Raw genomic sequence first — 23,799 nt, forward strand, 5'->3', positions numbered from 1 at the left:
CGTCGGCATAGTTGTAACATGAAAGACTGAGATCGAGTGAGGGCAGGCAGTAGGCTTAGGTAGAGATTAAAGAGGAGAGGGAAGAGAGAGAGAGGCATCTTGCGGCATCCCGTGAAGGATTGGGTGGGGGCAACAAGGAGAACAGAGGTAAGTGTACTATTTGTAATCTGTTGGAGAGGAAAGAGGCAATTCAGTTCAGAGCTCGATCCCGAATACCTAGGGTGTGTAGCCTATAGGTGGAGATGGAGTGGTCCATGGTATTGAACCCTTCTGAACGGTCAAGCAGGGCTAGGGGAGTCCATCCATCTGAGTCGGTATGTCTTTGTAGATTGTCCCAAATGGAAATTAAGTAAGATTCTGTTCGCTGTAGTGATCTGAAGCCTGATTGAGCACAGTCTAGGATCCTGTTATATTGTTACATTCTGAAAAAGGGTGTTGTTGCAAGTATGTCTTTCAGTCATCTAGTTTGGCCATATCAGGGTTATTCGAGATGGATCTGTAATTGGGTCAAGAGGCCTTTATAAGGAGTCGCTTGACGAAGGAGGTTTTAAATTCTGCTGGCAAGTTACTGAAGTGAGGAGTTGATACTGGATTGTGCGAGATTGACAGCACAAGTGGAGGCTGCAATTTTTAGCAAGGGTGGGATAAGGGTCTCCTGGGGAGTCTGCAGGATGCCTGTGTGATAGTAGTTTGAGGGATTGTAAGGGGGTGAGTGGTGAGAAGGAGGAGAAAGGGTGTTCTGGTAGAGAGGGCGAGATAGCATGGGGGGTGAGGTTTTAGATAGGATAGAAGTGTGCCTCTAGTACATTGTTGTGGAAGTGGTTTGAGAGAGTGTCACAAAGGGATTGTGTGTGGCAGGGTGAGTTGGTGGAGCATGCATGGGTGTTTCATTCGGCGATGAGCTTAAAGAGTTCCCCGGTTGGTTGTGGGGCTTTGGTGATTCTGTTCCTGCAATAGGATTTTGGGCTTTACAGATTTCTGCAAGGTAGTGTTAAAGCTGGGCGTCGTAAGCAAGTCTGTTTTGTGTAGATCGGTCTGAACGCTATCTATGCTCCAGGATATGGTTCAAGGTATTCAGTTTTTTGAGAGCTGGTGATAACTATCTAGGTGAATGGCATTTACTGTTTGAGAAGATTTAGAGGAGGGTGGTTTGAGAGACAAGTAATATCTCTGCCAGGTCAGGGATCACTTTGATATCTTTCCAGATGCGGGATTGTGCTCATTGTACAGAAGCTACCAAAGGGGAGGGAGAGTCCCATGAGGATGGGAAGGAAATGGCAGAATGGTCTGACTATATGAGCTGGGGTGGTGGTAACGTGGTGAGGAAGTCAGTGGATCTGAAGTTTGCATCTAAGTTGTGATCAGTGATGTGGGTCAAGGCTGAGATTAGCTGTGTTAGCTGGAAAGTTTCCAGGTTATCCAGTAGAGAGCAGGTTATAGGATTAAGGGGCATATCAAAGCAAATGTTACCATCCCCCAATACTGTTAGATGGGGGTGCGAGACTGAGAAACCAAAATGGTGTCTCATCCGATAGTCCTCTGGGACTTGTGATCCAGGTGGCCAGGACATGGCCATTGCTTTTGGATCGAGGTCCTGGGGGTGGACCAGTGCAGAAGGATCACTTCGGTGAGGGGTCTTTGGAGAGTGGGGGTGAGGCGGCCAATGGCGAGACGCGGTATTCCCCCCTTTTCCATACACCTAACCCATTCTATTTTATAGGTTTCTCCGATGTCCCAGCCCCCCACCCCTTTTTCACAAACACTGGGCGGAGGAAGGGGGCGACAGACTAAATAGGCTAACCCTTACATATCGCATTGGGCATGTCCGGCTAACAGGGTCATGCACTTGTCTCTAAGTGCATACATCTGATACCAATTAGCTCTCCTCACACAGATAAAAGGCAAAACAGAGACACAATCTGTGCAAGGTGGAACACGAGCAAGAGCAGAACTTCCGGTGTGAAGGCGAACCTACTGGAGCAGAGCAACAGACGAGGTACGAGACCAAAGGGTGAAAAACCCCAGGAGTTTCCTGCAGGAGGTTGTTGCCTCCAAAAGGTTGCAAAAGACACATGAAGAAGGCAAAATCACAAATAAGAAGGCTGCATTTTGTTTCAAGGATGCCAGCGTCCCCTCGGGTGAACAGCAGAGTTGGGGAGGCAAGGCCAAGCCTGTCGTACTAACCTTTACTCGTGAAAAACTGTAAAGACCAGAAAAAAAGCACCCAGCTGGTGAGTTGGCAAGCAACATGAAAGACTGGAGTGTTAAGGAAAGATTGAAGTTACAACATTATATCACACATGCATGTCGATGAGACACGAAGAAAGGCAGAACTGCAAATTAACTTTGAATTAACGATACCTGTGGAAAAAGCGATACTGAGTAAAAGAGTGGTCTGGCGAAAGCAAGTAGCCCACTCGAAAGTCAGTAATAGGTATAATGTTTATAGCGATAAAGTCGATGAACTGTAAAAGCGGAGTGATCAAAATTAACACATAGGAAAGGGGAGAGTTAAAAGGTAAACGTTGAAATTTGGTGCTTATGACATTGAACTACCCAGATCAAGAAGCACTGGGGCAAATAACACAAGAGTGTGAGCCGAAGGGAAAGTCAAAGTGGTCCTGTGGAGGTCTGTAGTAAAAGTCACGCACATTCCACAGGCTTCGACATCAGGAAACAGTCCAAACCCGACTGAGGGAGACCGGAATTGTAATAAGGTAGGGGAAGAGAACCATTAAAGTATGTGAATTAAGCTTGGGGAACGGAACCCCTGCAAGTGTTTTGCTTTTGCTTTGAAAGGTCTGAGCCCGACAGAGGGGGCACTGGCGTGAACCTTTTTTTGAACTGTGTTTTGAAAGCTGGAAAGAGAGACTTTAACGGTAAAGTCTCTGTTTCCAGCTTTCAAAACACGTGGAAGGCCACGCAGGCCTTGATCCACTTTTTGAAGTGCCTTTGTGTTAAGAACCTCCAGAGTGTGTCATCCTGCCTACAGGGACCGTTTTACTTCTGCTGTCTAACATTGGGGGGTGAGAGGGGGATGAGACAACTCAGCCACATTTATTCTTAATATTTGAACACTGATTTTCCTTTGTATACATCTTCTCCTTGACACACCTTTTGTAGGTGCAGGCATTAGGCTTTATTATAGGCCATTTTGATTTGATGGATTCAACTAGGACTGTTTTCTTTATTATGTGATGGTAGCGACTACTCCCATCCTAGATATAGGGCAAAGTAGGAGTTTTTCCAACCCAGAAAACTTTAATAAAGGTTTTACAAATTGTACCTTTTGTGTCACTGTCATACTAAGCCTCCATTACAAGACCATGATGACTGCGATGGCGTCACCTAGGGATTTATGAAAGTTTCCTTTGTATCCTGGGGTGTCGGTATATAAGCATGAAGGAGTGTGTAGGGGTGGGGGAAGAGCAGGACTTTGACTAGGAGAGATTCAGTCTGGGCATTAGTCAATATGAGAAGGGGGGAGAGGAGAGAGAGAAAGTGAGAGAGAAAGACAGAGAAGGAGAGAAAGACAGAGAAAGAGAGAAAGACAGAGAAAGAGAGAAAGAAAGAGAGGGAAAGAGAGAGAGAGAGAGAGAGAGAGAGGGAAAGAGAGAGAGAGAGAGGGAAAGAGAGAGAGAGAAAGAGAAAGAGAGAGTGAGACTGTTGAGGATGGCAATGCCACCTGCCATCCTGGCCCATTTTTGGAGAATTAGTTTGTATTCCAGTGGGAAGGCCTCATGTGCAATTGGGAGGAAATCTTGGGAAAATCAGGTTCAGTGACGAAAAGGATGTCAGGACACTTGGTTATGGAGATCATATACAACGTTTATTTTAGACAGATCTGGCATTGATGTATTTGAAGAGAGTTTATATTTGTTTGCGGTTTGGGGGCTTTTGGTGCTGGGTGGGAGCTTAGTGTGGTGGAAGATTGTCTGCGGAAGGGTTGTGTTGGCTTGATGTGGAAGGAGATGAAGGTGATGGCAGACAAGGTGTTGGAGGCTGTGTGGAAAAGACTAGTCTGGTTGCAGATTTCGGGAGACAGACAAATTGTCAAAACAAAGCACATCTTATTATAGACTGAGAGTAATCAAAATGTGAGAACAGGATGTGGCTCGGAAAAATCAGTAAAGGTGCAGGGGAGAAAATAACTCTGGCACCGAAGTTGCAACTGAAACATCCACAGAAAAGTGTCCTCTCATTCCCTGCACACTATTCAACGTTGGAATAGCCAACCAATAGCTACAGAAGTTAAGGAAAGTTATAAACAATTAAGTAGACAGTTCCGATGAATTTTAGATGACAACTATTTAATAAAACATTAAGGCAAAAAATCTTCAAGGTAAGCTCTACTCGTTACAGGAATGTATCCTGGAGAGGTCATCGACCGTCGATCCTCCGAATTCTTCATGCCGATCACCAAAGTTGTTCTGCCGCTCGTGAAGTCTTCTGCATTAACCACATTCAGTGTCAAAGCAGTGGACTCAAAAGTGAATTCGAAACCGAGTGCAAGTTTTATAAATCTATAACGTACACTGTGTATAGCAACCTAAACGATGGCAGAAAAAATAACTGTGGATGTCCACACCTAAAGGATCATTGGTACTGTACATAGCAGTAGGAATAGTATTATACGAACGCCCCGTCGATGCCCCTTTTTCTACTTCGAAAACAAATAATGTAATACTCCAGAGAAACCACTAGATGTTTCCCTATGTAAAGCATGTCATTCTAAGCAGATCCCAAGTCTCAAAAATATTGTTACTCTGTATTATAATATAAAAACACATTGAACACAATTCATAGTAATGACAACATAACAGTATCACACTGAATGGTGAGACAGGTAGAGTCTTGCATAATTGTTTTTACCAAAAACAGGTTTATCAATTTATATTATGAGTGCAGCATTCAACACAAGCACAGCAGGGAACTTCCCATATAACACAGCCCATGAAATACGAGATCAATGAAAAGAGAATTTATTAATTTATCAAAGTCAAAGAACCAATGTATATAAACTCAGAACACAGACTGGTGGGTGGAAACAGGGCTTTTTGGAATTCGGGCAGATCAATATTTAGAGCAGTGACTTTGTGTAGATTTTTTCAGATCCTAAAACAGAAGCAGTCTTTTGTCAAAAGGTTTAGTTTTCTTTTGGGGGAATTACAAGGCTAAAGCAGGATTTGCTGCAGCTCATTACTGACCCACCATGATGAGGGACATACCTTTCATGTAAGAATGGGGGCCTACTTTGATGTTTATTAAAACTGGGCAGCATACTTTAAAGTTCGTCTAGCATCAACTGGAAATTATCGCAGACTGGCCAAAAGAGAAAATTAGGTTTGCATTCTGCCCCATGTAACAAGAAAAGCTGCTGAGTGTACACGGGTGCTAGGATGGATTTCATCAGTACTTCTCCACCATCTCAAGAAGTTCTATGACTGGAGATTGCATATGAGGTCTTCTTGAGGGGAAGGGTCTTTATTTTCACTAGGAGGCTGATTTGGTAATTTGTCTGATGGGAGTGTGGGAGGGGGGAGTTGAAGATACAGATACAGTGCGACAACCTAGGGACTTAACTTGAAAGACAAGTGATGGGGGTGATGCACAATGGTAATGAGTTGTTTAACCAAGCTTCAATCTCAGAGAACAATGCAGAAGACTTATTCAGGTTGGGAGGGCATTTTTAAGGCAGAGATCTCGAACATGACTCCCATATTAAGCTGATAGCTGTAAGTTACCTATAAGCTGCAGGATTCCTAGAGGGGCATGTAAAGGTGAGTAACTAAATGGACTCTACATAATTTTGTGTAGGAGTGGAAGGGGGTCTGAATATCTTAGTTGGCCTGAGCAAAGCCCTTAAACACAAAATGGCTTAGAGCAGGACTTACAATAATAATATGAATCGTTTTGTAAAGGTTTTTCTCTTTGTCGAAAACCAAAAAAAAATATAAAATAAATATGGTACATGGATGGCTACATTAAAGTAGTACCCTGAGCTACCACTGCAGTAAAATTGATAAAAGAGGAAGAAAGTGTGAATTGGGAGAGGAAATTGAGGAGATGTCCCACTCTACACCAAAAATAGGTCAGATCTAAAAAAGAAGGGGAAAGAGGAAAATGTTGAGGGACCCAAAATCCCCCAAAATAGGATCATTCTTCAATTCTTCTTTTCCCTGTGTTGTCATCTCTTACTCTATCCTCCTCCAATCTCCCTCACCAACCACTAGCTCACTTCTCCTGCTCTCCTCAGGAGTCCGCTCTCTTGCCATTCTCCACCAAACTAATTTCCCCAATTACTTCTTGAACAACCCCCACTCTCAGCCTGACCCAGCTGTCTTGAACAACTGTTTACTGAGGGTCATGTTGTTAGGTGATGCATCAAGTGAATTGGAAGGGGACTGTCCTGAGGTTACACAACGGCCAGCAAACACCTTGGGTTCCACAATGGTCTTAGACAGGTATGTTGTCTTCCTCCATCTACCTGGGAGTCCACTTATCATTGCGTCATGTGCCTGTGTCTCTCTAATCTCCTAGCACATGCATTTGAAACTGTAAAATGTCTTATTAAGCAGAAGAATCACTCAATTATGTATATACTTCTTTCGTAACAGGGAACTTGCAAGCTTGTATCCCTGCATATGCTGGGAGAATAAAAGTTACTCACCGTACTGAATACCTACTCCTAGTCCATAGTCCCCTTTCCTACCTACTTGTGGGACATTCCATTCTTCGGGACGGAGCACTTTTGTTAAAAATCATCAAAAATGAAAATTGTTGTCCTTCTCTTTTTACACGCACACACTGTAATCCCGCCCTCCTGAGCGCCACCCCGCGCATCGTTCTTCAGCCCTTTTCTATCAGCAGGTCTGCGACCATTTAAACAATAATAGAGGATACTAAATTAGATGAAACGCCGTGCGGGCATATGGCGGAAAGGGGACTATCCACTACGAGTAAGGTAGTCACTACTGTGAGTAACTTTGTTATACTCCTACATCCCGTCCCCTTTCCTCCATACTTGTGGGAGATTCCCAAGAACTCCTCACAGACAATACAGGTGGATGGAAACTCCTTACTGAAAAAGGTTTTTAAGAATAGCCTGGCCGAATTGAGCATCGGCCCTGGAGCTCAGGTCCAAGCAATAATGCTTACAAAAAGCTGATGGGGGAGGCCCGAGTAGCCGCTTTGGCAATGGTTTCCCAGGGAACATTTTTGGAAGGCAACAGCAGTCGCTTTGCCACGTACAAGATGGGCATGAATGCCCTTCTGAGGTTGAAGGCCCCGAATAGTATATGTCTCTGAGATACAGGAGGCAATCCATCGGGAGATAGTAGCTTTTGAAGCTGGTTTCCCTTTCGGGTCTCCGAACGTAACAAAGAGTTAGGAGGAGCCCCTGAGTTCAGTTCTGTCCAAATAGACCTTCAGAACTCGTCTGACATCCAAATTGTGTAATACTCTCTCGGCATCTGAGGACAGGTTCGGAAAAAAGACAGGTAATGATATAGATTGAGTCAAATGAAAATCCGTCACTACTTTAGGAAGTAAATAAGGATAAGTGCGGCGCACAACCTTGTCCTCATGGAAGGTGAAGAACAAATGTTCTACAGACAAAGCTTGAATCTTGCTTACTCGCCTTGCCGAAGTGACTGCAATCAGAAATGCAACCTTCCATGAAAGGTACTTTAGATCCGCCGTAGCCATGGGCTCAAATGGTTTATGGCATAAGGTGTTGAGGATCACATTCAAATCCCATTTTTGATGAGGATTGCGTATAGATTGCGTATAGGTGGAAAAAGATGCAATAGACCTGCAAAATGCCTTTTAATGACTGGGTTCGTCAAAGAAAAGGAACAGTTGTCAGTGGACAGGTAGGCGGCAATAGCCGACAAGTAAGTCCTACAAGACAAGACATGAATGCCCGAAGCTGCCAGAAGAGATATAAACGAGGGAACAGTGTCAATCGTAGCATGTCTGGGGTCCAGCTGCTTAGTTAAACACTAGTGGCAAAAGCGGAGCCACTTGCTCCTATACCGAGACCTCGTAGAGGGTTTCCTGGCCGCTTGGATATTGCGCATATTGTCCTCGGACAAGTTAAACCACGCTAAGGTTTTGAATTCAGGCACTAGGCCGCCAAGCTGAATGATTGTGGGGAGGGGTGCCACATCTGCTGATCGCATTGGTGAAGCAGGTTGGGAATGAACGGCAGTCTGATCGGAGGACAAACCGACAAATGCTGAAGTTCCGAAAACCAGAATTTGGCTGGCCACCAAGGAGCTATGAACAGGAGAGTGCAATTCAATGTAATCCTGAGCTTGCAAAGTGACCAGTGAATCAGATATGATATACGATATGATATGGCATTTATAACGCGCCTATACACAAGGGTTTTAAGGTGCGACGAGGCAAGGGAGGGGAACAGAGGGAGGACGGACAACAATCCAACGAGGCCAGTTGTCATTCAGATTGCGCAAGTGCGTGGGAAGCAGCCACAGACAGTGCAGTAAATGGCAAAAGATGAAAACAATAAGTAAGTAATGGCCAGCATGTGGCAAGTGCATGGGTAAGTGCAGACATTAGGTGTCAAGGGCTGGTAAGGGGACTGTTGGAATACAAGCAGGGGCTTACTGAGTGGGCAGTGCAGGTGTGTGATGCTGGCGGGGGAGGAACCTGGGCACGAGATCAGAGGGTGTCCAGGTAGCCAGTGCAGTTCCAGTTACAGCCAGGAGGTCAGCAGAGGAGAGGAAGAGAAAAAGCAAAAGCAAAGAGAAAGGTTTTAAGGTGCTTTCGGAACCGGAGATGGTTCTCCCCAGGTTTAAGGGGGGCAGGGAGGCTGTTCCAGAGGGAGGCACCAGCGAGGAAAGAGATCTACCACCAACTCGTTGCTTGGAGGAGCGACTAACCCCGAGGAAGTTGGAGGCGGATGAGCGAAGATCTCGAGAAGGAAGATATTTAGGAAGAGAGAGTTGAAGGTATTGAGGCACCAGGCCCCAGAAGGCCTTGTGGACGATGCAGAGGGTTTTCAACTTAATACTCGTAGCCACTGGGAGCCAGTGCAGATATTTCAGTCCTGGAGAGATACAATGCCTGGGCTTGAGGCCAAGGACAAGTCTTGCAGTCCTGTTCTGGATAAGTTCCAGAGGGCGGTGAGTAGAAGCAGGCAGATTTAGAAAGAGGCTGTTGCAATAGTCCAGCCTAGAGAGAACCAAAGCTCTGGAGACTTCTGGGGGAAGGAGAGGAAAGGGAGAATACCTCTGAGGAGGTGCAGCTGGTAGTGTGACTTCTTAGAGACGTCGGAGATTTGAGAAGAGAAGGAGAGTGTGGAGTCGAAGACGACCCCGAGGATTTTAGCCTTGCAGGTGGAAGCAGGAAGAGGGTCAAGAGAGGCCGACCAGAGAGCTACAGGGAAGGAGGGAGCGGGTGTGCCAATGAGGAGAATCTCAGTCTTACTGGCAGTAAGGCAGAGGTCATTGGCGACACACCACTCCTGGATAGCAGACAGACAGTCGGAGATGAGGCAAGGAGAGGAGGAGACCGAGTATAGCCTGAAAATAAGCTGGGTCTCATCCGGATAGCACTGAAAGTTGGGGCAGAGAGCGGCGATGAGGTGGGCAAGAAGTGCCAGGTATTGGTTGAACAGCCAGGGAGAGAGGTTAGACCGCTGGGGGACACCACAGGTAGAGAAGAAGATAGCGGAGAGGAAGGACCCAAGTTGGAACTGGGAGGCTTGGTCACAGAGGAAACAATTCAGCTACGCCAGAGCCTGACCAGTAATACCCAGGTTATCACGGAGACGGTTGAGCAGGATGGCATGGTTGACAGTGTCAAAGAGGAAGAGGCGGAAAGGCATAGGCCTTCATGTTGTGCCAGAGAATTTCCCCTATAGAGGGGGCCACAAGACCGTTCCTGGATGCATTGAGAGGAAGTTTCCTGTTTGTAGAAGCCGCAAAGAGGTCCACTTCTGGCGTGCCCCATTGGTGAAAGATGGTGGAGAGGACCTGTGTGTTCAGTTCCCACTCGTAGATGGCCGCTGTGTGTCGGCTGAGTGAGTCTGCAGTCACATTGAATTGACCCAGAATCTGTAGGCAAAATGCTGTGCTGGATGCCCCGTTCCCAAATCTGAATGGCAAGGTCCACAAGAGGTGGTGGTTTGGTACCACCCTGCTTGTTGATATAAAACATCGACACTGAGTTGTTTGTGCGGATGCAGAGAACCCGGTTCGTGATGGACGGTTGGAAAACTTCAGCACCAGAAATACAGCCAGGAGTGCCAAATAATGTATATGAAACTGCCTGTCCTGCAGCGTCCATAGATCGAAAACCTGGAGATGATCCAGCGTTGCGCCCCACCACAGAATGGAGGAGTCTGTGGTAATCATCACTTGTGGGCAGGGCTCCTGAAAAGAGGCACCAACTGTAAGATTGCTGGTCGAAGGCCACCATAGAAGGTCAGTCATCATGCACAATGGAACTGGGTTCATCTTGGAATCTGGTCCGTTGCCTGACACCACGAGGTCCGAAGAGCCAGTTGTGTACGCCTCATTTTGAGATGAGCAAGGGGGAGAGCAAGTACACCTGAGGCCATGAGGCCCAGAAGTCTCTGGAACAACCAAGCCGTCATGTGCACTGACTGGATGAAGAGCTGACATGTGGCGAATAGGTCTGCAATCCTGTCTGCCGTCAAAAACACCCTGGAGTCGATTGTGTGCCAATGGAAACCCAGGAAAATCATGTCTTGGGAGACCGTCATGGAAGATTTCTGCCAGTTCACCGACAGCCCAAGATGGAACAGGAGCTGGAGGAGAGAGTGGAGATTGTCAGTGGTCAAGGGCTGCTCAGGAGCCAGTCGTCCAAATACAGATATACATGAACCCCTGATGCTGAAGGAAAACTGCAATAACCGACATCATCTTCGTGAAGACACGCAGCACCGAGCAGAGACCAAAAGCGAGCACACTGAACTTCAAATGCTCCCCCCCCACCCAGTGAGAACCACAGATATTTTCTCATCATGTGGTGCTCATCGAAGTGATGACAGCGTTGCACGGGTTTCCGGTCATGATATATTCTGACTCCTGCATGTGTTACAACAACGGTATACGCTGGTCTCTCCCACTGGAAGAATGGAAGAGGAAGGGGTTCAGGTCTCCAGTACAGCATGCTGTGCTGTTAGAGAGGCTTATAGTAGCACTATCACAGCCTTCTGTTGTGGTGGTTGTCAATTGTGCCACCCATACTCGCAGGAAAAGATGAAATCTCAAGAGGGACCGCAACCGCTGAGTTTGTTGTGGCTGCCCCACCGACAGATGCGTGTCCAGTGCCTTACACTGATTCGCCCATCTCCCAGATTATTGACCTGCAAAGAAGGGCACCATAGAGAAAAAATGAGTTATGGTTACGGGGAGAATGTAAGCAGTCTCAGACAGATCTGTTACGGAGACAGGAGAGCTCGGGGAAGACAGTGAAGCCCCAGGAACTGCTAGCAGTAGCGTTTGAACAATTGCTCATAGTTCGAAACAACACATAGCCGCAGACATACAGGAGGATTTGGTTCACACCAAATATTCAGGAGAGCATCACTGATATGGCCATCCGTTGCACCACATGTCAAAGTTTCAGGACAGGGATGACGCTACGAATGTTGCGGGACACTTTGCCCCACCCTATTGCGCTGTTCCGTGAATTGCATATAGATTACGCCTATATGGGGGAGCGTTGCAATATATCAAGGTACCTCATTGTGGTGGTCTGTCCCTTCTTGAGGTGGGTGGAAGCAGGGCCATGTGCACACCCGGATACCAAGTGTGCTGCAAGGTTTTTAGTGCGGAAAGTATTTTTTGTGCTGGGGTGTGCGTGAGGTTTTGAGGTCAGATATGGCACACACTTCAATTCATTATTCCAAAACATCAGAGCACTACTTGGTATCAAGCATCAGAGGTGTTCAATTTACCACCCACAGGCCAATGGCATTGTAGAGAGGATAAATGGCCCCCTTAAGAGCAAACTGTCTAAATTGTGCACCACAGTAAAGAAAAACTCGGTGTATTGTCTGCCCCTGGCCCTTTTTAGTAGACTGCCATCTGTCGCCTCAAGAGGTGGTCACTGGTCGGCGCATGTATAACCCCATATCCCCTGTGTGAAGGGTTTCTGATGCACTCAGGACTGCACCAGTGCTAGGAGAGGAATTCAGAGAATATTTGATGACACAAACTTGGGCCATTAAATGTGTCTCCCAACAGATTGCACCTCCTAGGATTGTGACTACAGAGACGCCTGATGCTGCACAGACAACTGGGACATCTACAAAGCATATAAAACTAGACCACTGGTGCCAGGGGATTTTGTCTACATTCGCAAATTGGTGCGCCGTTGGAACAATCCTTGGTTCCAGGGCCCGTACGATGTAGTGTTTTGTATTCCCTCGCCATGAAAGTCAAGGAGTTGCGCTAATGGGTCCACCTTTGACATCCATAGGGCACCTCCAGAAAGCACAGTGGTGCATCAGTTGTTTTGAGATAAAGGGTAATAGTACCTGTACCCCGATCACCTTACTGGCCTGTCCAGTGGATATACAGGTGTGGTGGCACGCCAATGATCAGCTGCTAGCTCTGCACTTTTCTTTTCATCGATATCGAGAGATCTCTCTCTCTCCCTCCCTTCCTACCCCTCCCTATCCCTCGTTTCTTTTATTGTTTTATACTGGTGTATGTCTTGCACGTCCCTCCCTTTTTTGTCATCTTGTGTGTGTGCTTCTATTGCAGGTTAAAAGAAGATGGACACAACTCATGTACATAGTTTGTTAAGTAGGGGCCCGAGGCATAGGGACACAAATGAAAGACTATGGAAATATATCTATTATTGTTGGTCAGCTCTTGCTGGAGGATTGTGTGTGATATTGCTAGTACTATTGGGAGTGTATTGGGGGAGGGACTTATAGGAGGAGGACCTATAAAGTGGGGTGGGGGAAATAGGATTGTATATTATCCAAATGGAACAATATATATAAATGTCAATAACACGTGTAGTTACATATATTAGTGCTAATGTGAACATGAATAATAATAATGGAAACAGATTCAAAAACTCCAATATGCAAGTTCCATCTGTTAAAGAAGTAGAGAATTAAGTGCTGACAACACGCCGGGGACTGTCTCCCACTATGGAAAGGTATAAGAGCATTTCTGACAGTATTACTAACCCGGCTATCCTTGGGAATGTGTATGAAAGAATGAAAAGAGAAATACAATCAAAGTATGACATTTATCAAGGGTTAGGTTTTGATGTGAATGAGGACATTCATCACTCTGAATTCTCTAATTCATGGTACTCTGATATGAGTGGTGTGGGGAGAAACACTTAACGGGAGAGGTTATGTGTGCTCACTCATTCCGCACCTGTCAGGGCTTCCAAGGTGTTAGTGCCACAAGCAGTCCCAATTATAGAGGCGAGAATAAAAGGGATGTTCCAGGCACACAGTGTGGAAGTACAAATGGTGGGCTGAGACTTTGTCAAATGCACCGATGACCCAAGAAACATCAAGTGTGTGGAATTGCTCCATCTGATGGTGAAGGGGTGGAAATATGTCAATAATAATTGGCAGGACAACACACTACCTTGCAGAAGGACTGGTAACATACAACAAGGATAGAATCGCATGAGTGGTCAACTTTTGTGTACAAATCTAGACAGAGCATATCTCAAAACTGACGTGGATTGCAACAATGGAGAAGCCGGTGCAAGTACACAAGGAAGAAGAATATAAACTCTGTTTCCACAGTCAAGGTATGGCCTTTGTCGGCACAAACGAACATGGCAACAAAACTCTTGATCACAGAGAGCGGCGCTGATGGATTACTACAGGATCTATGGTCGGCTGTCATGATGCCTACCCCCGGGGACCCAGACCAAGTCCAGCAACACCGGAAGTAGGCATCAAGTTATACTAAGCAAACCCAACAACCCCTGCTAGGGGCTATTTGGGTGCAGTCCTGGCGCCAGGCTCATATGGAGAGGCAGTCCTCGCGCCATAGGCGCCAGGCTCATAGATTAAAACTTACCTGATGCAGACCATGCTGCAATCTCACCTGATGCAGAGCAGACCATGCTGCAAGAGCTCCAAGCCAAAGGAGGCTTGGAAGGGACCACTTTACCTAAGGGACTATTTTTTTACTCGGGTGGGGCTGGGGAGGAATACTTACCTGGGACTACTTTGGAGGCTATTTCAACAACGCCCGAAGAGCAGCACAAGCTTTGCATTATTCTTTATCCAGCAGCGTAACGCTCACCGTGCCTGCAAATCTGCATCCAGTCTTCTGCCACGCCCGCCTCGAGTCTGGAGCTCCTAGAAAAAGGAGCGAGGAGGAGAAAAGGTTAGAACAAGGGCAATACTTTTGATCCTTACCTGAATTCCCGATCCATCGCGCCTTCGAGCTGGAAGAAAGAAGTTATTTTATGCGTGTCGCTTCGCCTGCAGCAGCGCCGCGCTGAACTCACCGGCCTTCGCAGCATCTTCACATTCCACCGCATCCTTCTGCATGCTCCCGCCGCACTCCGGCACCTAAGGGGAAGACAAGAACAGCAAGGTGAGCCAAGGGAATACACAGAGGCAATATTAGTTACCCCCCATAGACTTACCTGATTTTACCACCGGGGGTACTATTCCTCTTCACAGGTCGGCGCAGCTTCCACTGTATCCTCGCCGAACCCCGGCCCCTAAGGGGAAACAAAAGGACAGCAAGGTGAAACAAAGGGACAACAAGGGGAAATCTCCTCACCACAATAGACTTACCTGATTTTACCGCCAGAGGCATTATTCCCAGAGACTTCATACTTTCTCTCAGCGCCTGAATAAGGGAGAAAGCAACAGGTTACATATTGACATTATTTTATCGAACTGTGTTGGATAATACAAATCCTTACCTGAATATTACCGGTTGCCGCGAGGAACTCTTCGATATGGTCAAGCTGCAACCTGCAAGGAATTGGACAAGAGTGAAAGTCAGACATTTGAACTCTTACGAACTACCTACTTACGGCGTCTTGCCAGGAATCTCAGAGTCAATATCGTTCTGCAACTCACCAATTCCTTCGAGCCAGTGAAGCAACTGGTTATCTACGCGCCCCTGCGCTCAATGCAGGATGGAGAGCTCATCTTTCCAAACCATCAGGTGAGACTATAAGAGGGGACACCAAAGGTGATCAGTGGGGAGAACAGCGGGAGTGGGGGTGGGGTTGGGGGGGTTAACGCTCAACTCCACGGGTGGTTAATTCCCTTTCTCCATTTGCAGAAGAATATTCCTACGGGCCAAGCAAACGATGCTGGGTGGGCATCTCGGCACTACGCGTCACATTGGTGGAGAGCGCAGCTGTCCAGTGCAGATCGACACCCCTGTGGGAGCCAGGTGAGCGTAACATCGACAAGCTTACTTGCACCTCCCAGCATCATGGAGGGGCTGTTGTTCGCTGGCCACTTTGCATTCAGGGCTATTGGTAATCCCAGAACAACACCTGAAGGAGGGAATGGTGCCTGAAAGGGAGCCAACAAGTTTCCCCATGGCACAACCTGAAGATAAGAGCTTGGTGCCCATGCAAGAGCCTCACATCCGGCTAGGAAAGGGACAATTCCAGCACATGCGACGATTCATCTTGCACGTTCGTACCTCCAAATAACGCGAAAAATGCATCATTATCTCAAATCATTGCAGCTGTCCGTGGCCTGGGTATTCGTATGAAGGTGGAGTTCAGGACAGTGATTGGCTGAGCATAACATTTAACTGGGCCTCATCATGGTTAAGAGCAATTGTGAAGATGTTAATGCCCCATCATTGTGTTTCTGATGCTTACACTTCATTCTTCTCCGACTGTCCTTCCCAGGGTCAACAGGGCCCTTTTCTCTCCCCTATGACACTCTCCACCCTGCAGTGTTCCTCAAGGCTCTATCCTCTCGCCGTGGCTCTTCAACATCTACCTTGCCCCTCTGGCCCACCTGATCTCCTTCTACTCTCCTCACTTCCAGTGTTATGCAGAAGACACGCAGCTCTCCTTCAACTTCCCTATTCTGCCTCCTTTTCCTCCTCTCTCATCCCGGACTGTGCGACTGCTATACAGGAATGGTGTGCTGCCAATGATCTCTGCCTTAAGACCGAGATCTTTCTCATCGGGACCCATGCTCTCTCCTACCCACTGGCCGCCCTCTTTGGATCCCCCCCTCACCCTCTTGTGAGGCAAATAAACTTGGTGTCATCTTTGACTCCTCGTTCTTCTTCTCTCCTCACATTTCGGACATTGCCAAGAAAGCCCACCATCGGCTGCACCTCCTCAGAAGCATTCGCCATATCCTCCCCTTCCCCCAGAAACTTGATGTCTCTAGAGCTCTGGTCCTCTCTAGGCTGGACTACTGCAACAGCCTCTTCTTCAATCTTCCTTTATCCTACCATCACCCCATAAACTTACCCAGAATAGGACTGCAAGTCTTATTCTTGGCCTAAGACCAGGGACTGAATCTTTCCAGCCCTTAAATCTCTCCACCGGCTCTCGGCGGCAGCTAGGATCATATTTAAGAAACTCTGCATCATCCACAAGGCTTTCTGGGTCCCTGCTACATCCAACTCTCTCGCCCTAAATACCTCCCTGATTGAGCCCTTCAGTTTTCTAGCTCCAACTATCTGCAGATCAGAAGCTTCTCTAAGCAGAGGGTGGGGGGTGGATCTCTCTTCTCTGCAGGAGCCTCCCTCTGGAATGATCTCCCTGCCCCCATCATGCTTGAGCCAGATCTCCTTAAGTTCTGGAAGCTCCTCAACACCCTCTGCTTCTCGTCTTCCTTCCCTCTCCCCCCCTCCCCTGCTATCACCACCGTCTGCTGCAGTGACTGGCTGCCTGGTTGCCTCCGAGTTGTACAGGGCACCAAGCGCACCCCCGCTCAGTCTACTCTCCCTCCTCGCACATAGCATGTGGACCTGCACCCCATGCATTTCCCTGGCACTTGCCCTCCTGGTCTACCCTTAGCACTCGCCTAGCCCCTTTCACCCCCATCCCTCCACCCCTTGTCCACTTGCACTTTCTCCCTCTACCCTGCGCTTCCCTTCCCACCCTAGCACTTCGCATTTGTGCGACTGGCATCCCCCCTCTTCCTCGCATTTCTTGTTACTGCACTTGCAAAATCCGAATTTCACAAGGCCTAGTAGGACCGTTATTGTTATGTTTCTCCCTTGATCCGTTTTTTGTCTTGTGGCTCCTTGAAACACTATTTGTTGTACAGGCGCCTTACAAATGTCCAATAAATAAAATAGCACCTGTGTTGGATCTACATCTACATAGCAAGTTATGTTGGGTTCCTGGAGATCTTTCCGCTGACACTGTTGATGTAAGGAAGTACATTTTTCCCAATATTCACATACAGGTGTCCCCCTGGTCCGAGGTAGTGATTCCTGGGAGGAGTGTCCTAATCGTGATTCCCCATAGACTTGGATTGGGGGTCCTCTGGCCATCCCTGGAGTTCATCATTGCAACATCTGCATCTGTGGGGTAGAACCGTACTTACTTCATTTAGCGTGGATATGCCTTTAGCTTTTACCATCATATGAAATGGAACTTTGAACCGACACTGGAACTCTCACTAAAGTGACTCTTGGGTACCTAACTGCCCCTGGACATTTTTACTGGATCCGCTAAGGGTGGGGAAGTAAGCTCTGTACTACTAAGACTCACTATTTTAATACTTACCTGTGATTCATATCCCTTTTAAAGTCATATCTTTCATTTTTACAATGGTAAAATGTGTTTGAAACATTGTAACTGTAGTAACTGGTAGAAATGTGTATATTTTTTGGGCACATGTACCAGGAAGGCAACTATTGTTGAAATTGTCATGGAGTCTTAAAAAGGGTGGATCAACAGTGAAATTCAACAACGGATTAGGAGGCCTTAATGCAGTGGTATTGAAACTTTTTTATACTAGCTCCCCTTTGTGTCTGCCCCACACCCATAAATGCTTATATTTCCTATTAAATACTTACATTTTCTATTGAAATTAGTACCATAATCTCTTTTTAAAGAACTTCGCGTTGTCCATCCCCCACCCGCTGTACTTCCTTTGTGCCCCCTTACAGTGGCCAGCCACACTTCTTGAACAACACTGCATAAATATATTGTTCTGGGCAGTTGGGCATTGATACTATAATAAGGCTCTCGGAGGTCTAAATTAATTGTATGCTGCGTTTTAGACCCAGGGATTGTAAATCGATTTTCTTTTGGGTTAAATTGTGTGCCCCTTTTTAATCCCACATCCTGACATATGTGTTAGGCGATGCCAACCAGGCCTAGGGCCTTTCACATATACCAGGATTGGGAAGTGTCTATGGGACTCTGCATTTAGTTGTGCAGGCTATTAGAGACTTACCTACTTGTTAGGCTTTGTGGTATCCTGGATCTGCCTACCCCCTTTTATTTTATGTTTGGTGCTTGCCCTTGGAAAAGGACCAACAAATAGACATTGGGATTAGTGAGTCCTTGTATGGGCATTACTGTTTTTTATAACATACTGATATCTAGTAATACTGTGTATTAATGTTTAAAGTACTTATTTGAACTGATAGTATTATACGCATGAATTTATTAAAGCATATATTTCTTAGTATATCAGTGTGGTGTATTTTCTAGATGATTGTGTTTGAACTAATTGTATCTCTGTGATGACCTACTACCTCCACATGAGAGTAAAGCCTTGTTGCTCTGACCACGCTACCCACGTTTTAAGAGAGGTCTGGCTTCCCTTTCTTGTAACGTGTTCTAGCAAAGATGGTGGTACAAAACTGTATTAACAGCCAGCAAAGGGGATGACACAAAGACCAGGGATTGAACCACAAGGAGCCGTCGTTTTGAGTATATGGTACTCAAAAAGTCATTATTGCAGGAAAAAGTAAAGGTGCATGGCTGTGCACCAGGGAAAAGGTAAATATAAGTTCACTGCCACCAGCCTGTTCTGTGCATACCACAAAAGTAACTGAGATGTTACTTTGAGAAAAAGAAAATGGTAAACAAATTGTTCATGCAAGACTGAAGACTACTTGTGCTACAGTATAAAAATAAAGGTGAACAAAACAATGGGAGACTCATTCCCTGCACTGGTAACCACTTGTAATCAGTGAATCCCAAAGGAAATGAGTGAAGCAGGTGAGCAAGGCAAAAGGGCTTCAAATATTCAAAAAGCAGATCTGCTAGGTGCTCCACTAAACTCAAGTTGTGAAAACCAAAATATTTACTAACAATTATGAACCTGGCTGTGCAATGAGTGCAAACCTGTTCACCAAAATAAAAAACTGCACATTGGATCCCTCCATCTTCTAAGTATTACCCACTTTTACATTTTGAATTCACACACTAAATTGGCTTACCCATGAGCAGGTTCACCTGCAACGAATAGCAAGCCTGTAAGTAACAAAGCCCTCAAAACACATATACGGGTTGAGTAGGCCAAAGTGCGTGAAGTCTGATGGGGAGGCAAGCAAGGAGGCTGCACCCATGTTCATACAGTTGCAGTGAGAGAGGGCAGAGTTTTATGGTCATGGCCTGTGTGAGGAACCAGAAGGTGTCTCACCCTCTAGTCGGGAATCTGTCATCCAGGTGGCCAGGGCACGGCCATAGCTTTTGGATCCAGTTCCTGGGGTGGTCCAGTGCGGGTGGATCACCTCAGTGAGGGAGCTTCGGGGAGTGGGACACCGGATGGTGAGATGCGGAAACCCCTTCCCTGTAATACCTTTACCCCATTTTACCAGGTAGGATATGAAGGAACTCAGCTCCCCCCACTTTCACAACACAAACACTTTTTCACAGACAGCCTGCTATGAGAGAAAACGGACGAGCCGTATGCCTGACGTGTCCCAATACAATGGTCAGACAGGGTCAAGCAATTACTGACCATCTTACACACACCTGACTTCCATTACACTTCCCCACACAGATAAAAGGTGGAGCACGAAAGCACACTCTGAGCGAGGCAAAGCACAGAAGGAAACATCAGTTCCAAGATGGCATTTTAACATGAGGAGGAACACGGCAAAACTGAAATGGGATCACAAGGAGGGAAGTTCCCTTGATCTTTTCGACAAGGAACCATTACTTTCACAAAACGTCTAGAATAGAAAGCATAATACTACTAAACCAGGCTGAGGAATCCTGCATTGTGTGTCGGAGCTACTCGGGCCCTCCTGCATCGATAATCAAGGCAGGGAGAAACGCCAGCTGCCGCAGTACTGTCCTTGGCTGCAACAAGAAAGCAGCGTCAGTGAAATCAACACAGCCAGTGAGTTGGGGAGACCGATACAAGACTGGTCTGTGTTGAAGCCAAGGTTGCAAGCCGCAACATTGTATGGCGAGCGCTGGATCCCGAGAACATTGTATAACACGCGTGTGATAACCAACGCATGTAAAGTTGAACTGCAGATGAGTGATTGAACTATGAAGCCAAAATATATGATACCTTTGACAGAGTGGTCCGGCACCAAGTGCATGCTCAATCGAAGGTATCCGTAAGGTGTTCAGCTGAGAGTTGACAAAAGTGAAGGAGTGGCAAAGGATTATGAATCGAAGTGGTCCTGTAATGCGTCAAGCAAAATACTGTGCACAATCAAAAGTCTTCGACATTGATACAGTAAAGAAAGTTGATGGCAAAGTAGATAAATTGGTCCGAGCCTGGCAGAGGGAGATCAATTGAAAGCTTTGTGTTAGAACGGATCAGAGCCTGGCAGAGGGGTATCTGGGGTGAACCGTGAGTCACCCGAGAAATTGGATACGTGAAAATCCTGAGAAAATTGTGTACATTGGTAAAACAAACTTTGTGTTAAAGTGTTAAAGTGGATCTGAGCACGGCAAAGGGGGATCCAAGGTGAACAGTAAATGACCTGAGAAAAGGGTGCGTATGAGAATCTTGAAAGGAGCCGATCTTTGTTATTCGTTTGTTACATCAGACCATCTCAAAGAACAGTCTTTGAATGGCAAAGAGACTTTGGTACAGAAGGCCGTGATGTTGGAGTTTTGAACTGCACCCTCGTGCTAGAGAAGCCAGAGACTGTGCTAGGCTCAAGTGTGGCACCTTATCCCGTGCTTAAAACGTGGGGAACGGAAGCCAACTGCTTGAATAGCCTAACATATAATTTCTTGAACACTTTTCTTTTGCATAACATTGTTTCTCACGCTAATTGTATTTAGAGGCAAGTCTTGGCAATAGGTTTGTTAGTATAGGCCATTTTATGTTGTAAAGACACCACTAGGACTGCGTTATTATAATTTGATGGTCGTATTTTGCTCCCATCTTAAGATTTAGGATTACATAGGCGTTTTTCAAACTCAATTAAGGATCAATAAACACCCTTGAACTGTGGTCACTTTTGTCGGTCGTACTGTTGATACCATGCCTTCCTTACACCTGGTATCAGTGGTACAGTGTGGAAAAAATTTCACAAAGTAGTCACTTGTAGTAAGCTGATCACAAACGGGGGTGTGCTATAACCTTCTGTGCTGTGGCAAATATTCAAGTATTCAATTGAATTATACATCTATATGAACACTGGAACGGGGATAAATGCATTTGCCAGAAGTCAACATATTAATAGATCAAGACATTGGGCCTCATTACAAGTCTGCCGGTCTGGAAATACCGGTGGCGGTAAACCCGCTGCCAACGTTGTTTCCGGACCGGCAGATAGTTCTACAGGAGGGTGGTGATCCAGCAACCACAGAGGTGGTAATTCACTATGAGTCCGACGGCAGACTGCCGTTTTTTTCCGGCACGGCCATCGCCGGACTCGTAATGAGGCCCATTGTCTTGAAACGATAGATATAAGTACCACGTCTGAGGACATTTACCAATTTTTGGCTAAATTACTAGAACATAATGATTTTATCGATTACAAAAAGGTAAATGGGCAACTAAAGCTTTCAAATAGGAGTAGCTTGATTAAAGGTCTGGGGTTGCTGTTGGTACTGTTGTTCAGAGGAGAACTGCCTAGTATTTTGGTTCTGGACTGCCCCAGGGCAGGACAAAGACTGATATGTTTTGGATATTTCTCCACTGTGAAAGATAGTGAGCTAAAGAATCTGGGAAAGGCTCTTGTTACTGGGACAAATGTCCGGCAGAGGGACTCTGTGAGAAACCCATGGTGGCAACAAGACAGATCCAAGTGATCACAGTTCAAGGGTCTTTATTGAATGATGAATGCTGTATTCAGTTTGGAAAAAAGCCTAATCTACACCTAAATCTAAGATGGGAGCGAACGTCAACCATCAAATGAAAATAAAGCCATCCTAGTGGCATTTTGTAAAAATAAAAAGGGCCGATACTAAGAAACCTATTGCCAAACCTCACAACTAATACAAAAAGGGGTGTGGGATAGTTCTCAAGAAAAGAAAGAAGTGTTCTCTAATAATATGTCAGGATGCGGTAGCCTGGGTCTCCCTTCCCCAGGTTTTGGACACGGGGTAAGATGGGATCTTGGAGCACAGTACAGTCTCTGGCTTCTCCAGCACGAGACTACAGTTCAAATGGCAGCTTTCAGGACACACTCTTAAGCTTTTCTAGCATGAGATGACAGTTCAGCTTTTAACTCTCAAGCTTTCAGCTCTCAAGGCCGTTGATGGCCAAGTCTCGTTCCACTTGAAAGTCTCTTGCCTTCGAGGACCTGACGTGTTCAAATAACAAAACAAAGGTTCCTTGGACAAATGAAAAGTTTGTTTCCAATGTTCGCTGGGTGATGGATTCACCCCTGGGTCCCTCGCTTCTGGGCGCTGACCCTTCTCAACTGTTACCCACTCAATTTATATGTCTGTTCTTGGGTGAGGCTTCATCCCTGGATCTCCCTCAGTTGGGCTCGGACCCCTTTTGACTTTAGCGGGATTGAGTTCCCTTGGTTTCCTAATGTTTACTCTCACTCAGGGATTCACTTCCCTTTCTCCCATACTGCTTGCAGATCAAAGTCTTTAGATTCTACAGGGATTTTGCTTGATCCTCTGTATGACCACTTTGACCTATTTTGCTGGCCCTCCTACAGCCTTCTGGTATCTGTAGTTTCTCTCATATGGGGCTCGACCATAGTCTCTTGAGTTAGCACCTACGTGGTGCCGGTTTCCCTCTGCATCTGGCCTCCCTGTCACACCTTTTACAGTTCATTCAAAGTTCATCAGCTTTGGTTCAAACTTGACACTTTGCGATTCTCACTCAACACAGCCCGGTTCTTATCGGTTTTCCCCTCGATTCACCGGCTGTGATGAAGCGCTTGGCTTTTGGCTTCTCTGAAGTCAAGGCCGGTACCATGGGCACGGGAGCTTCCATCGCTCCTGCTTATCGGCGTAGGCTTGCCCCATGTACCATTGACATCTGCTGCAGGACACTTGTGCTATTGTTCGCAGTCTTAGGCTCTCTTCCACAAAGGTTCAGCGGGTCTGGGACGAAAGGGGCAAGGTCACTTCTCTCCTTGCAACCCTCTCGATTGCCGACACCTTTTTCCTTCGCTTGAACAGCTGCGCCTGCTTAGCTGTCTCGTCGTGCTGTCTGCCGTGCTCGCCTTACTCGTACTGTGCTCTCTGGCTCCACCTTTTATCCCTGTGGGAAAAAGGAAGGCCCGACAGGTGTGTGTGATTTGAGTCAATTGCCTGACTTTGCCTGACATGTCAGGTACACAGGTTTAACATTAGTCGGTTGTCTATTGTGTGTTGCAAAGTTGTTTGTGTTTGAAAGGAAAAGGGATGAAGTGTCAGGGTATCCTACAGGATGTGATTGGCAAGAGGTGCAATTAAAAGAAGGGG

General features: G+C 46.4%; 1 protein-coding gene across 1 annotated transcript in view; it reads right to left on the reverse strand.

Moving 5' to 3' along the window:
• Positions 1–4,321: 4,321 nt before the first annotated feature.
• LOC138448043 (uncharacterized) overlaps positions 4,322–23,799 on the reverse strand; it is a 240,784-nt gene continuing 221,306 nt past the window's right edge. The window contains exon 6 of the mRNA XM_069604584.1: positions 4,322–4,449. Coding sequence (XP_069460685.1) covers positions 4,322–4,449 — 128 coding nt within the window. The remainder of the gene's footprint in view (positions 4,450–23,799) is intronic.

This window comes from Ambystoma mexicanum, chromosome 3q (genome assembly GCF_040938575.1).
Source record: "Ambystoma mexicanum isolate Mex_15411 chromosome 3q, UKY_AmexF1_1, whole genome shotgun sequence".
Lineage (NCBI taxonomy): Eukaryota > Metazoa > Chordata > Amphibia > Caudata > Ambystomatidae > Ambystoma > Ambystoma mexicanum.